At 38.4% G+C, this 16,693-nt stretch overlaps 1 protein-coding gene across 2 annotated transcripts in view; it reads right to left on the reverse strand.

Moving 5' to 3' along the window:
- Positions 1–15,041, reverse strand: part of VRK2 (VRK serine/threonine kinase 2) — an 89,586-nt gene extending 74,545 nt beyond the window's left edge. Inside the window, exons 1-2 of one of the 2 annotated variants that reach the window (XM_007189688.2) lie at positions 14,746–15,041; positions 12,744–12,884 (exon numbers count right to left, since the gene is read on the reverse strand). In XM_007189688.2, coding sequence (XP_007189750.2) covers positions 12,744–12,879 — 136 coding nt within the window. In that variant the 5' untranslated portion in view covers positions 12,880–12,884; positions 14,746–15,041. The other variant, XM_007189689.3, reaches the window with a different exon arrangement.
- Positions 15,042–16,693: the final 1,652 nt, after the last annotated feature.

Genomic DNA, 16,693 nt, shown 5'->3' on the forward strand with positions numbered 1-16,693 from the left:
AAATATACTACATAAAAAGATAACAGAACCATTACTTTTTCTTCTTGATGTTCTCTTCACATCATTTTTCTGTGCCTTAGATTTATTTTGCTTGCTCATTAATACTATAGCTAATTATTTGCTCAGCTGGGTCAATTATTTCCTTAAAGCCTCTATCCATGTTTCAATATCTCTCACCATCTTTCAGGATCTCACAGATTTTCAGGGTCAGAAAGAACTTAAAAGTCCTTCCCCGAATAAAAACCTCTTATTTTTAAGACAGATTCCATAGTGCATTCCATTTACATTAAACTAGTTAATTTCAGAACATTCGTACTTGGTCAAAAGCTTTCTGCTGAAGTAGAAATTCTGATATTATAGAAGTCTTACAATTTTTTTCTTCCCCTTTCCGTCACACAGCAACAATGGTATATTAGGTACGCAACTTTATTTTGCTTTCTTTTCATTTGTCTTGAAGTGTACTGTGTGGAGATTTTTTAGTGGGTTTTACTACTTTTCCTTCTACCACCCTCCTAACACTTTACATGACAGAAGGTTTACATAACTAATACTTCAGGCCCAACTGTAATACTCACATATGACACTGGAGATATATGTTAGAATTGTAACACATGATCTTTTAATAGAAACAAGATCAAGTATAATGAACAGCATTTTTCTTCACATTCTCCAGAAACTGAAATTAATAACTGTATATCACCATAAGCGCTCAATAACATGTATTCTAATGTAATATATTTTGTTCATTCTTTTCCTTGCTATGTATATAATCCCAAGAAAAAAGTATCATAGCATAAAAAATAGCTTTGCAATATCTAATAAATATCTCCATTAAAAACACTTAAAGATTTGCCTCTTCATGAAATGTTATAATATTTTTCATAAAATCATCTATAGGTGCATAGTAAATTACTATTGTGTAATAATATCTTGGCAAAACTGAATACTTTTTCAAAAACTATACTTCTATTATATATAAAATATTTTGGTATCTGAACAAATTCTATAAAGAAACATATTCTTTATCAAGATTTCACTTACCCAAGTATTTATTTTTGTTTATTTTACTCTTAAAAGACCTAGTTTTCTAAATAGTGTATCTTTAAATCATTATACAGGACTTCACTGGTGGCGCAGGGGTTAAGAATTCGCCTGCCAATGCAGGAGACATGGGTTCAAACCCTGGTCCGGGAAGATCCCACATGCCGCAGAGCAATTAAGCTCGTGCACCACAGCTACTGAGCCTGCGCTCTAGAGCCCGTGAGCCACAACTACTGAACCTGCGTGCCGCAACTACTGAAGCCTGCACATCTAGAGCCCATGTTCCGCAACAAAGAGAAGCCACTGCAATGAGAAGCCCGTGCACCGGAACAGAATAGGCCCCGCTCACCAGGACTAGAGAAAGCCCGTGCAGCAACGAAGACCCAATGCAGCCCAAAAATTAATTAATTAATTAATTAATTAATTAAAAAATTATTATCCAATGAAAAGAGACATGGTCAAAAATAATTCAATATCTGTAAAAATATTTTTACATGATGCTTATTAAAATTGTATCATAGGGATTTAGAGGCTTCTTTTGAGCTTCCTGTTGGTTATTAGCCTTAAAACAAATGCATAAAATCCCTATAAACTAAACAAATTTACTCATTTTTTAAAAAGCAGAAAAACCTACCAAATCTTTATCATCAGTTTGTATGCACTGTTGACTATTCTCACTTTTTTTTCATAAAAATATTGTTTGATCTAGGTATAGTACATTTTTTAGTGTATGTATTTTTTCTAGTTCTTAACATTAGATTTGCTATAAATATCAGATGGTCTTTCAAAGATTTTGTGAACTTAATATTAAAAACATATCACGGATGATCTACACCTCACGTTGTCAATCTGAATGAAAATGACACCATTATCAGTATCATCACTAACATATTTCTTAAATTAGCTGCCAATACTATCAATTAGATATTTCACTGTTATTTTAGAAATGAGCATGTCACAAGCATGTCATTTGCCACTATTTTCTCTGGCTAGTAATAAATTCAAAGTGTTCTTTGACAAAGGACATCAATCAGGAGAGCAAAGAGACCTGAGTTCAAATGTAGATGGAGGCAATTATTAAAACTATAGCATAGTGACAAATTGCTTACCATTCCTAGGCCTCAATAACTCCCTTATCAAGCTGCTGAGAGGATTAAATGAAATAATGCATATAAAGCATTTAACACAGAGCATGGCACGAAATAAGTAAAAGATTTTAGCAGCAGTTGATGATGATGATGATGATGATGATGATGATGGTGGTGGTGGTGGTGATGATTTCCTAAAAAAGATTTCAAGAACCATCCCTAGCAGTATGCCCCAGACACACATGACTCATCTGCTACACTTTACCGGAGATTCTTGCTTTCATTCCTTTTTACTGTTCTATGTCCTATGTTCATAGCCTCCATAGTGAGGCTTTGGTAACGTTACCTCTAAGAACTTTATTAGGTAGCACTCAGAACACCTACAATGGACACTATGCCCTCCATGAGCCTCTTTCACACATGTTGTAGCTTCTGATTGCTCTTGCTTGATATAAATTTGCGGGAAGCTGCCTTTACTCCACACTAAGCATAGGAGAGAAAAATGGCCAGTGTCTCTGGGGAATAATTAACAAAAGACAGTTTGTTTCATCTTCATGATAAAATACAGCATCCCTATTAAAAGGCAAATTCATCATTCCCAAAAGTTAAATAGAATGACACTTTAAAAGTAATTCCAGCTGATTAAATTTAGGGTTCTGAAAAAAATTTTAATTCATGAATATACTCTGAATCTTTCATTTGATTTTAAAATGTATAAATGTTCATTTAACTTTGAGCCCTTGCCTCTCAGTGTTCTATTCTGAGCTAGTCAAACAAGTGGTAGCAGGCATGCTGGGCTCAATAATACTGCCTCTCATATTTAAATACTCTTTTTCACTTGGATTGCAAATTAAAGACAGTCTCCTGAACACTGACACATTTTCAATGATTGATTTTGCAAAACGTGTTGATTTTTCCTACACTGTTTTGCCTCTGTGTATGTCAACTTTGGCCTTCTTTTCTTGCTCCTTTGCAGTGCTGCTGTCTCTTTGAAGCCATTGTCTGTCTGATATGAAAAATGTACATTAAACCTCACGACTAATTACATAGATAGAAAATTCCTGATCTCAAATATAAAACACCCATGCCCAGAAACTATAACAAAAGCTTCTATGTACAAAACTCTTAATCAAACCTTTCTTTCACTTGGATTAAAAGAAATTCCAATAATTTATTTTCTGTTAAAGTTGTCTTTATATCCTTTGAAAAGTGGATTTCTTATGCATGTTACATGCCTATAAGTCAATCCATTTAACATTAAACCCCATCTATTTCTTCCACAAAAGTTTATACTTGCTGTTAGGTCTACTTCAATTAAGTGCTACTCAGTAGAACTGTTTCATTCTAAACACAAAACTATTTAATCTTAATATAATGTCCTTTTCTTTTTTTTAACTCTCTGCACTACGCATTAGCAAAGTAGACTTTCCCCAATAAATCCTATAATCTATGGATTAAGTACATGGCTTCTTGTATTTAAAAAACATACTTGGAAAGAGAATGAACAGAAACTTCTTTCCCCTCGAATTTCCCAAAGTATACAAAACAATGTCTCTAAATCTAAAAGGACAGTGCCTTACACACATGCTGCATGTTTATAGCATATAGAGAACAAAATTTTATCTCAGATAACCTAATTGTTGGGAAAATTATTTTTCCTGAACAGACTAGTTTTAGAGTTAATTTAACCAATCATTTTTTTTTTAAGCTATTGTATGCAAGGCCTTGTCTAAGCACTCTGAGAGAATACCTGCAAGGAGTTTATAATCTAGTGTTGATGGACGGTAAACAGTATACAAATGGCAATCTCATATGAAACAAGATAAGCACTGAGAAAGAGCACACTACAGGAAGGAACAAAGAGAGAGTGAGAAAAGCTGTAGCTACTCCCCTGCTTGGCTCGTTAGCATGTCAGAATTTTCATAAGGCCTACCAGCCACCACTCGTTTCCACCAGCGATCCTAGCAACAGACTCTCCTAGCTCCCGGTCTACCGAATCTAGGTACCCTACTCGATTAGGCTGTTGCTTGCCTTTTTGTAAGACCAACTCTCTTCTGTCTCTAGTTGTTGTTCATCTCATGCGGTTAACCAAGTGCAGGAAATGCATCACATGCCACCACATGACTATTTTGGGAAATCCTGCAATGACTACCAGTGTACCAACTGGCTAGTGCAACCCGCGGTATGAAATCTTAGTTGCTGGAAAATGATGCTTCAGAATGGAAAGATGAAAGGAGGAGGAGAAGGGAAGTAGCCCACACTCCTCTTCAGAAATGGCCACGGTACCTAAGCAGAGCAAGTCGGAGTGAAGGTCTGCACATGAGCCAAAGCTTAGCATTTCATTGCCTTTGTTGGCTCACGTCACTTCTTTAATTAATGTCACTTTCTCTGGTTTAATATCAGAGCAAGTGACAAGAGTGCTTCTGGATGAATTGTGTTTTCTGAGGACTGTATGGCATACTCTCCCGCAGTCTGACAGAGGGACTTGCCAGTTTTACTTGGCAGTTACAATGCACCAGCTTTAGTTTTAGTAGTTTAATTTGTGGCAGTTATATGTTTTGAATACGTTGAAGTATTCACAATGGTCTCATGGAATCTGCTCCGTAGATAAAGTTTACACAGTGGAAAAGAAAAAGCAACGGCTATAAGGTGATTATGAAAAAGCTTCTCTTGGCCACAGCTGGTCTTACAGGCATTCTTGTAAATTTAAGAGCATTTAGGGGGTATGATTAAAGTGATCACAAGGAATGATGCCCTTTTTTTTTTTTTTTTTTTTTGCCCAGTTCTGTAGCTGGTGTGAGACGATCATAAGGAATATGATATTTAGAACTCAATTTTATGCAAAATCCATTATTCAAGAAGTGAAGTTTATATACATGATAGACATGCAATGAAATAAATGTTAGAATAGGAAGCTTTGTTACTTATGCATTAAGTTGGTTCTAACATTTTGGTAAACTAACTTTTTATTGATATAAAATTCAGAAGAATTTCTGCATTGAGGAGAAGGGACTAAACTTTTTCCCTTGGTTTGTTAAAGACCTGTCTGTTTCAGGCTGAAGTAATCTGAAGGTTTTTTATTTAGTTTTTCCTTCACCTCCTTTATACCCTTTTGCGAAGCCTCATCAGCTCATGGTGAGAGCTGCCACCAAGGAGTTCCAAACTTTACCTGCCCTTTCTAAATTTAGGGTCCTTTACTGCAGCAGGTTGAAGATCTGGCTTTGAATGCACCTGGCTCTGCTGGAGAACAGAAATATTCATCTCCACTGAATGCATGCTGCTTAAGTGCTGGAGGCACTTGCGGGAAATTAACTCTCATTGGACACTTCATTACAATACTTTCTCTTCCCCACATGAAGTAGTAATTCTCATTCACCAAAGACAGAATTTTGCCTGACAGCCACAGGAGCTCCTGTTTGACTTCTGAAATTAATCAACCTCGGAGCTGGAGGAGAAATGGCATGTCCTTTAACCTTAAGCACAAAAAGCTCTCAACAGACTGTAGTTTTTATATCCCTGGATGGGAGTTTGGGCCCCTGATACTTAAACTTGATGCACATACTGGGTTTCTGGCATGCTTTTGCCCATACCCATCTGCTAGGCTGGCACTGTGCCCATTCAGAAGGTGTGATGCCAGTTTCAATAGGGCATAGGTGCCAATCAAAGATGGGTTTGGAGGGGCAGCATGCAGAACTCAGCAAAAGTCAGCTCTTCTGCCAGAAGATCCTCCTGTTATCATATAATGCCAATGAAGGGCCACATGCTTCATTGCCTGAGATCACATTGCATCTGTAGATGTTTCTGGCCTTCAATGGATGTCTTTCTACGGAACCTTTTTCCTCAAGAATTACTTGATTGGAGATGTTAAAGAAAAGTCTACCTGACTAAATGAAGTCCACCTCTTTAAAAGAAACAATGGAAATCTTCAACAATTTTCTTGAAATAATTGCTGAGTTTTGTGTCTTTCCTCCTAAAATACCCTTTCACATAGAAGACTGCATAGCGTACTCAGCTCACATAATGGAGTTAGAAGGGACAAACTTTCTGAAGGAGCACTAACTGCAAAACTACGTAAGCAGTATAAGATCCATAAACACTTTGAATCATTGTTAAATGTGGATGGTGGACAAATTTTCATCATCCAAATAGCTAATTTCTAGTGAATTCTCCCATTTAGAGCTTTAGAGTTTCTTAATTTTCCTTTCATTTATTTTATATTCCTGTTTCGTAGAAGAAGGACCATACTTCCTACTCTTCTTCCATATCTAAAGAAAAAAAAAAAACCCTAAAACACTTCAGAAGCAAAAGTCTATCCTTATTTCATAAGGAAGCCAGAAGCTCCCGAAAGCTGAGAGTTTTTTTATTGTGTGGCAATAGAGGTGAACTCATTGCATGAAGAAGACATTTCCCTAGAGCAAACAGGTTTCAAATTTAAAAACCTTGACCATTGTAAACAGTTATAAGATAGTAACAGGTGCAGTGGAAGAGACATAATATATAAATCATTGAAGAACAGAACAGTTTGTAAATCTTCCCTTAAGGCAAAAGAGTTTGAGAGTAGAAATGTTGAAAATGAAGACCCACAATATAAAATATGTTAAAAAGAAGATCAGACACTTACAAAAATGAAAGAGATAAGAAAAGGCTAAGTAAGCCTTAGAAGAACACTCTCTTTTTATACAAAGAATCCAAACTTTTGCAGATACTTAGATTTCTTAACTGATAAGTAAATGAACACTCTTTTAAAACTCAAAATTAATAGCCGATGGACAACACATACAAAATTAATAATACAACTTCTAGGGACTTTAAATATTCTTGTGAAAGGTACATCAAGTTTATGAAACTCACAAAATCCCAAGTGATCTCTTCCTCTGTTGAGATTATATCACCTATTACCTCTTACACCTTTATCTGAGAACTAATTTATCTTATATACTATAGTTTCTAGTACAAGTTATCCTTATTTCATATTTATTTCCTTCTTCTTTTCACCCGCACAGTATCATCTGCAAAATTTCCTAGTAACAATTGTGGTTCCTAGTAAGCACTGTATCAGATAAGACTAACTGCTTATCTCAAAGCCTTCTCTATAAAACACTGCCAAAATAACATTTAACACAGCAATATATAATGAAGCAATATATGTTTCAGTAACTCCATTTTGTTGCTAGCATATCATTAGGCTCTTCTGAACACTACTCTGCATACCTTAAAAATCAATCCATTCCAGCTTACTAGAAAGTACAATAAGTAAAAACCATACATGTATAAATAATCTTTTCTATTTCTTCATAAATAGAAGTCTGTTTCTTCATCAGTAAAATACGTGAGTTAAACTTTGATAATTTCTAAAACTCCTAGTCATCCTATCCTCTTCCCCCTGACCTACCACCCCCCCCAAAAAAAGATTTCTTCTGTTTCTAAAGAGCAAGATTGAGCTGATCTGAGAGGATTACCCAAAAAATGCATGGCAGTCACTTGAAGTCTAAACATTTATCCATGAATAAATGATTGATCTTAATGCTTCAAGAGAGCTAATTTTAGTTATAATAACATATTATTTAGAAAAGATAATGCTATTGATTTATTGTCAATAAAGCATATATAGATTTTTTTTAGATGACATCGTAAGAGTTAATTTGTCCCAGTTTTTCTTGTGACTAAGAGTACATCTCTAAGGTTATAGGCTGGAGTTAAGGGTAACATCTATTATTATGGAAGAGAATAAAGCAACTGGCTTGTGTGGATTAAGCAGCCCAATCTACCTCCATCTCTCAGGCAAATAACTGTTGAACATCTAGACTGTGCTTGATATTCCAAAGATGCTAAACTGTCATGGTTATGGTCAAATTCAAAAAACTAAAACTTACTTACACAGATAAATCACTTCTATTTGTACTCATATAAGACTTCATGAGTACATGAAGAATTTGGCTGAAGTTTATTACCTGTAATTCTGTTTTTCTAGATTTTTGACTAATTTCTGAAACACGGTATCTTTCATATCTGAAACATAAGATACAGCTTAAATGAGAACTTTTCACTATGTCATCATGGCTACTACTGTAAATTTTAGTGGGAAAAATAGACAGAAGTTGGTAAGTAAAATGTCATTCCACTGATTCTCTTATGTCCTTAGTTTTACCACATTTAGTAGTTAAATCCATCACAGTCCATGGCAGGACAAATGGAAAAACCCTCCAGTAGATGTCTTTGTCACCAACCTAATCTCCTGCTGCACCAGACACCAAATTTAGAGTTCAACTATCACTGAGAATGGGAAATTCTAAATAAATAAATAAATTAGATTGAATTGCTTATCGAGTTCCAAGTTCTTTAAAAACCTTATCTTATTTAATCATCACTATTATTATTACCCCTATCATACAGAATAGAAACAAAGACTCATGAACAGATGAAAGTCACTCAAGTTTGCAAAAGGCTTAGTCAGGTCAGAATTCAACCCAAATTTGCCTAACACCAAAACCCATGCTTTTATTTGTGCAATTCTCCCTTAGTTTGTTTGGTTCTATGTTAAGCCTAGCACTAAAGTAGAATTCAAACTCTTAGTTCTCTCTCCTGAAGGTTTAGAAATTTTTTTCACTTATTTGATCCCAAAATAACAGCAATTTTTTCCACCCCCTAAACCAGCTTCCATTCTCCCTTTTCCCCTCCTCTCTTTCCATATACAAAGAAAGAACTTTGTCTTGTATTTAGACTTTTCTTTTCCCTATTATTACTGTTTCTATTAATGCTACAGGCACATTATTTCTCCAAGTCAAGAGTAAATACAAAATATTTCTGCCCCTTCCCCTTTTCTTCTTGCTGACTACTGAGGCCATGGATATTGATCTCAAAGCTCAAGGACAGCTGTACACACACAATGAGGTAGACACAGCGGTTAGCTTCTTCTCAGTCTTTGGTAACAAATGCTGATGAAGTGTCTGCTGAAAGAGTATTATCTGGCAAATATGATGCTTAAAAAGAATGTAGCTGGACACAAAGGTATTAAGGAAACCTGAATTTACCTACTTCTTCATTTATATACAGGAAGTGATGAGAACCATGGTAAAATGCAAAAACATGATATAATTTCATATGGATTTGCTTAGCTTTGAAAATAAGTAAAAGCTAATTTTAATGAAGTTGTTGCTGATGGCATCTCACTGAAGAGCTGATTTTATGATTTATGAATGCCACTTTTGATAGAACAATAACAACACTTGGAACACACAGCTTTATTATATATTCTGAAGTATGGAGACTTTTCCTCAAAACAGCTAAACATTTCTTTAAAGTCCTTCCCCCAACGTGTGCACTTGCTTATATTTCCAGGATCCAGGTTCTGAAATTCAGATAGTAGGGGGTATTTCATAACATATGAAACCTTGAAAATTGTTGCAAAATAAATCTCACTGAGAAAAAAATAAATAAAAAAATATGTGCAGTACTTGGACTGAAAGAAGCAAAGATTTTTCTGTATCTAAATAGGGACAAATAAATCACATGCCTAAGCAAATAAATTCCTTTTTCACAACAGGAACCACGCAAGTAGTGAGTATGTATACACATATATGTACACATACATATATGTATGTGTGTACAGACATATAATTTAACTTTAAACATGCACTTAAATTTAAATACATATTAACACATATAATACGTACATCTAAAAAAGAGAAAAGAAATAAGACCATCACAATCAATGCTTTTCTGTAGTTCTTTGAAATTACTCAAATAATTCAAACATTAGAAAACTGAAAGTGTAACTGATAAGCTGTGCAATCCAAGGCTGTAGCTCAGCCACATCAGAAATAATTTATTCAACTCCATTTCTCTGACCTTGAATCAAGACAATGTACTAGAGATCCTTACTCTCTGCCATACGAGAGAATTCACTAATTCAGAGTCTCAACCAACACTTATTCTACAAAGAATTCTATTCTCTGTAGATCCCAAGTACTCTCAGGGTCTTTATCTGCACCATCCAACGTGGTAGGCACTACCTATACGTAGCTATTGAGCCCCTGAAATATGACTAGGCACATCCTGGATTTTAAAGACTTTAACTATAAAAGTGAAATATTTCCCTTTTTTAATATTGATAACGTATTGGAATTACAATACTTTAGATATATTGTATTTAATAATACATATTATTTAATTAAATTTCACTTGTTTCCTTTTACTTTTTTTTTAATGTGGCTCCTAGAAAATTTTACTTTACATACATGGATTGTACTACATTTCTATTGAACAGTGCTGTCTATGTCACTCAATCTAGTACTTAGAATCATAGCATTTTCCAAGCAAGTTCAAATCCTTTAAATGGGGAAGCTGTTCTTTACTTAACCCATACAATATTTTTGTGTTGGTCTTATCTTTCCAACTAGATTAGACACTCAGGTGATTAATAAGTTACTTACTGACTGAATTTCATCCATTTGTTCAAAACTACAATCTTAATTTTATCAGAAGAGGAGGTTTATCCTTCATGATCCATGAAACATGTTTGTGTGAGAAGGGTGGCAGAATATGCCACCCTAAAATATGCCTCTTTGGCATAGGATTATTTTGAACTAAAGGCACTTGAAAAATAGCAAATGTAGGGAGAGGCTTCCTCTGAACTCCCTTTATTTGCCTAAAGACAGAGCCTCCAAAAAAAAAACAAAACTGCATTGTCTTAAATTCCCTCCAGGAGCGCTTCATTAACCAGGAAAGACTGACTCATCACAGAAGAGATGAGAAGTTGACATCACTCCCAAACTTTGTTATAAACTATCATAGCCCCCATCTACTCTTCTAAGGGCTACTAATCTTTCCTAAAAATCATTTACTGTTCCTTAAGTGGCCTGTATCCCATCTCCCCTTCCCTTATTAAGACGGTATGTAAGCTCTCAAATCTCACCGTGTTTTAGGGTATTTATTCACTTTTTTTTCCTGATATTACTGTGCACATAACATTAAAAAGATTAATAAATTTGTATACCTTTTCTCCTGTTAATCTGCCTGTTGTCAGTTTATTTCATAAACCCAGGTATCAAACTTAAGAAGGTAGAGGGAAAGTCCTTCCTTCCCTACACTTTGAAATGTTTAATGTTCTTAAATTCCTTACAGACACAGATATAATGAGTGAATATATTTAGAAGAACTGCTCCTTGAGGACATATTTTTAATCACTAATATTTATCTTATTTTATTCATTAAATCTCATCTTGTAACGGATATTTCTTGATCATTAAACTACAGATACAAGGTAGCCCTGAATAATCCTTTTAAAGTCAGTGTAATTTTTAAATTTTTAAATGTAGTGTAAAAGTATACTCAACTCAGGTTCCTTACCTGTACCAAAGAACACAAAAACTAAATGAGTGTCTATTTTCTTAATTATCCCAAGATGGGGGCTTCCCTGGCAGCGCAGTGGTTAAGAATCTGCCTGCCAATGCAGGGGACACGGGTTCAAGCCCTGGTCTGGGAAGATCCCACATGCCGCAGCGGAACTAAGCCCGTGCCCCACAACTACTGAGCCTGCGCTCTAGAGCCCGCGAGCCACAACTACTGAGCCCGAGTGCCACAACTACTGAAGCCCACGCTCCTAGAGTCCATGCTCCACAACAAGAGAAGCCACAGCAATGAGAACCCTGCACACCGCAACGAAGAGTGGCCCCCCTTCGCCACAACTAGAGAAAGCCCACGCACAGCAACAAAGACCCAATGCAACCAAAAATAAAAAATAGTAAATAAAATAAATTAATTAAAAAAAACAATTATCCCAAAATGGCATGTAACTAGTACCATTCTAGATGTACAAGATGTACAATGAAGTTAATTCATTCCATGCAATAGATGCCTTGAGGTATGAAGGCCCAGTTCTCCAGTGAGGCCTAGTTAAGAAAGGACCAGAACCTTGTACTACTTAAATATTAATGATTAAGATTCACAAATGGAAAGTGTTTGTATTCATACAGTTGCATTCTCTGAGCTGTAAAAAGCAATGTTTCCAGGAAAACACTCTCAAAAAAGAACATTAACATTTTGTCTGGCAGACTGTGTAATTATGCTCTGAAAAGACTTCTAAGAGTCATTCAGAAAAACATGGACAACAAGGACTGGGGTCAGTCATGTCTTGAACGCAGACATTCTACTAAACATGATCTTCATACTACTTAGAAAAGTACATTTATGGATTATATCTTATTTCAAAGTTTCAATTTTCAAAATATTAAGAAATCACAGTTATAGTCACGTATATAAGAATATTTGGTGAGGGCTTCCCTGGTGGCGCAGTGGTTGAGAATCTGCCTGCCAATGCAGGGGACACGGGTTTGAGCCCTGGTCTGGGAAGATCCCACATGCCGCGGAGCAGCTGGGCCCGTGAGCCACAGTTACTGAGCCTGCGCGTCTGGAGCCTGTGCTCCGCAACAAGAGAGGCTGCGACAGTGAGAGGCCCGCGCACCACGATGAAGAGTGGCCCCCACTTGCCACAGCTAGAGAAAGCCCTCGCACAGACACGAAGACCCAACACAGCCAAAAATAAATAAATAAATAAAATTTTAAAAATAATAATAATCTGGAAAAAAAAAGAATATTTGGTGATTTATACTTTACCTATATATATCAAACCAAATCCTCCAGAGCCAATCATCTTGCCCAGCACCCACTGTTTCCCTTCCATATCATCCAGGACCTTGCCTTCTGGAAGTGGAACAGGAAGTCTGTATTTCTCTTTTCTTCTTGGTGGCATCACTTCTGTTGGCAGAAGGGGTGAGATAGTGATTAAAAATAAAAACAAAAACAAAGAAAACTCCAGTTAAAATACGTTTCTCAAAATGTCTTCCATGGGGCACTTTCCCAGGTTCCCAGAAATTAGGATTCTGAAGTCAACTGGGTTTAGGAAAGCCCACACATTTTATTCAAATTGGAGATTCACCAACATTACAACATTGAAATCTAAGAGGCACTGATGTTAAAAAACAAACCTGCTGAACCCCACTTAACATTTCCGAAATTCAGTTAGGCAGTCAAAATACCTATTAACAGTGCAGAATACACCTTAAGAAGTGAGTTAACAATATCCAATGACAAAGAGAAAATAAACTTCATCTATATGAAAATACTCCTTTCATTGAGAATGCTAAGTGTCAAAGATGAGAAGGTCTTCAGTCACTAGGAAAGAAAATACAGCTTTTGACTGGGAAAACATGGACGACGGCAATGTACATCATTACCAAGCCCAGCAACTGACACAGACTAGGTACTCAGTAAACATCTGTTAAATGAGCAAAGCACTGGGTTTTCATGGACGTATAACTAAGCAGAGCACTAGGCCACTGTGCAGTTTTAGGGCTGGCCCACTACTCTTTCAGCTGCTTTCTGTTCCTCTATATCCTGTCCCTTCCCCACCCTCACCAAAGTGAAAACTGCCCTGTCTTAGAGATTAATACAGTACTGCCAACCACAAAAGTATGGACTCCACAGTATAGCCATACAACTTTACCCAATTAATTATAATTGTACACAGGTTAGTGAATTTCACCAGATTTTTGAGTCGGAAGAGAAAATTTCTTCGGGGAAAAACACACACACAGCATATAGGCCTGAAACTAACTGTGAAAGTAACTGCAATCCTCTAAGTATTTCCAAAGAATTTTTTAAAACTGGTGAGTGCTTTTGAAATGAAAGTAAAGTTTTCATTGTATACGCTATCCATCTTCGGAATGAGAAGGTTTCTGTTCCTTTTAGTAGGTTTTCCCTGCTTCACTTACTTTAATCAACGCCCTAGCTTTTACTCAGCAGCAACACCACAGGTAGAGCAAAGGAACACAGCAGAAATCTTTAACAATATTCACCTGTCCTCCTCCTAACGCGAACACAAGGGAAGCCAGGAACTTAAATGAACGATGCCCAAAACAGGAAAAGTTTTAACCAGTACTTTATATATACTGACCAGTACTTTATATACTGGGGCCCAACATTTATTTGCTGATTTAAAAACCTAAAGTCTACAGAGAACAACTTTTCAGCAGGGCATAAATTCTCAATCAGTACAGACAAGACAAACCTAGTTTGGGGGCAACTCTGTGGCATCAGAACTTGAGACCTGAAAGGTGACTGACTATACAATGCGCATTCTGGGCATGGATGCGGAGTTCAAATTCACAGGAGGAAGCGCCAGCCTCTTCTCAAGGCCAGTCCCCGACACAGACGTCCCTGCTGCTTTGGGGTCCCCTCCCAGGGCTGCGATGAAAAGTGCTCAACACGAGTTTCCGGGGACAAACCGCTACCCAGAGTCCTGAACCCGAGCCAAGACTAGGCTTGGGGCGGCCATGGCGGAGGACCGTGAGAGCGGAGGCAGGGGCGGGGCAGCGCGGCCCACCGCCCGCCTGTCCCCGCTCGCCGGCCCAGGACACCCCCACGCCCGGCCGGCCCAAACCACCCGAAGCTCGCCGGCGTCTGGAGACTCACTTTCCGACTCAAGCTCCCTTTAGACCGACGAAAAGAGAAACCCAATCTCCTTCCCCGCCTCACTCCTCCGCGCCGCCCTCTGGGCGAACGGGAGTTGAAGGGACGCCAGGTTCACGCACTGAGTTAGAAAAAAGCCAAGACCAACCGCGAAAGCAGGGACCGCTGCCCGTCCGGGGCTGGGGCGCGGCCCGGAGGCCCCGGCGTCTCTCTCTCCGACCGCAGCTCCTCCCCGGGCTGGGGCGCCACGCAGGCCGGGCAGGCGGAGCGCGGGGCGCGGAAGTGTGGGGTCCCGACGCGACCCCCAGGACCCGGGGACGAGAGAAGGTTAACCAGGCCCTCCGCGTACCCGCCGCCAGGCCGCGCGACGTCTCCCGCCAGCCTCGCAGGGCCGGGCGGGGCCGCGGGCCTCCAATCCCGCGGGGAGGCGGGCCCGGAGCCGGCGCGGCCCGCGGAAGGGGCCAAACTAACTTCTTGCACCTGCGCCCGCAGCGCAGCGCGCGCTCGACACGGCTCGATCTGGGCGTAGACTCCGGCCCGGGGCCCACGGAGCCTCGCCTGAGCCGCGGCCAGCGTTCTCCTTCAGGCGGCCTGTCAGCGCTCGGAGACGCAGAGACAAAGAGGCGGCGGCGGGTCTACACCATCAGATCAGTTTGGTGTGCATTTGTGTAGAAGGAATTTCAGGTCTCTTGTACCATGATCTCGGTACCTAGAGTTTCCAAGTCAATGGGCCGGTCCTTACTGAGCATTTACCCTGGCAGCCAGTCACACTGGCCAGGCCTCTAGAGCAAGGAGCCTGTTGTGAGCAGGAAGGCCTATAACACAGCGTTTAAGTTCTCAGAGGCATATTGGCTCAAGATCCATTTACTAGTTGGATAATCTTGACTAAACGTAATTACTTTACAAAACTTTCCTTTTTTTTTTTTTGGTCTGTGAAATGGAAATAACCCTATTCAGGTTAAGAAGGTTTGTTAAAGAAAAAATTATTCCGACCTTTCTTAAAATGGTAAGGAAGACTATTCAAAACTCTTGAAATAGGAGAAAGAGCTATGCTAAATTCCAAATACAGCAAAGAAAAGCGGGAATTTATAGCCGAGGACCTGGGTGGGGGTCAGTGGATGGAAAATTACTAAGAGGAACTATCAGGGGTGAGGAGAGGATTCTGGTTAGATGGTGCTAACAGAATTCTTGCTGAAGACAGGCCAAGGTGATCAGACATCACCTGGGGGGGGGGGGTGGTTGGAGGTTGAGGAACTGGATTAGATATGGGGAATGGAGAGATTCTGGCTAAACTTAGCAGGATGTTTGCTAAAATTGGACAGTATAGAGAGAACATGGAAGTCCAAAAGTCAAGGCCTATTTGAGGAAGAGTTCAGGGGAACCTAAGTAGAGTTTGGTCAAGGAGCCTAAGTAGAGTTTGTCAGGTTATTGGTTATAAGACTATGATGATAATTAAGTGAAAGAAATAAGTAGTTTTCTAACATATAATAAGGACTCATAGTTAGCTTATAATATTTTAGGTTAGGCAAAACAAATGCTCAGAAAGCAATTCTTAAACAATACATCAACATCTTATGTGGGAAGTCAGTTATTGCTTGGGATGCAAATACTGGAAGTCAAAATCCTTCAATGACTTTGATGGAATAGGGTTTTAAGACTTCCTACATCTATCAAACTGTCACCAGATGAAAGGTGGCATGAGAAGACACTTTTTAAAAATCTCTCATGTGGATAAAAAAGCATTTTTAAAGAAACTCAATAGTCTATACATAGGATAATCATGCCCCTTAAGATAGTCACTCACTAATATAACAACATCCATTCTTATTTGTATAAGATATATATGTAACAGATGCTGTCATTTGCCTGTCCAAACGTTTATATGGGCATTAAATCTCCCATTCCAAATTTGTTCAGGTTTCTACCCACTCCCCAGGTTACTATCTTTGGGAAGATGCAACAACAGCACCAGGCACAACAGATTACTCTTAAGGGGTCATACATGGCTCCTCTGTTTCATACCTATATATACCTAGTATGTTAGTATCATAGCCCTTTCCCACTGCTATAATAGAATACCACAGACCAGGTGGTTT

Source organism: Balaenoptera acutorostrata, chromosome 12 (genome assembly GCF_949987535.1).
Source record: "Balaenoptera acutorostrata chromosome 12, mBalAcu1.1, whole genome shotgun sequence".
Classification (NCBI taxonomy): domain Eukaryota; kingdom Metazoa; phylum Chordata; class Mammalia; order Artiodactyla; family Balaenopteridae; genus Balaenoptera; species Balaenoptera acutorostrata.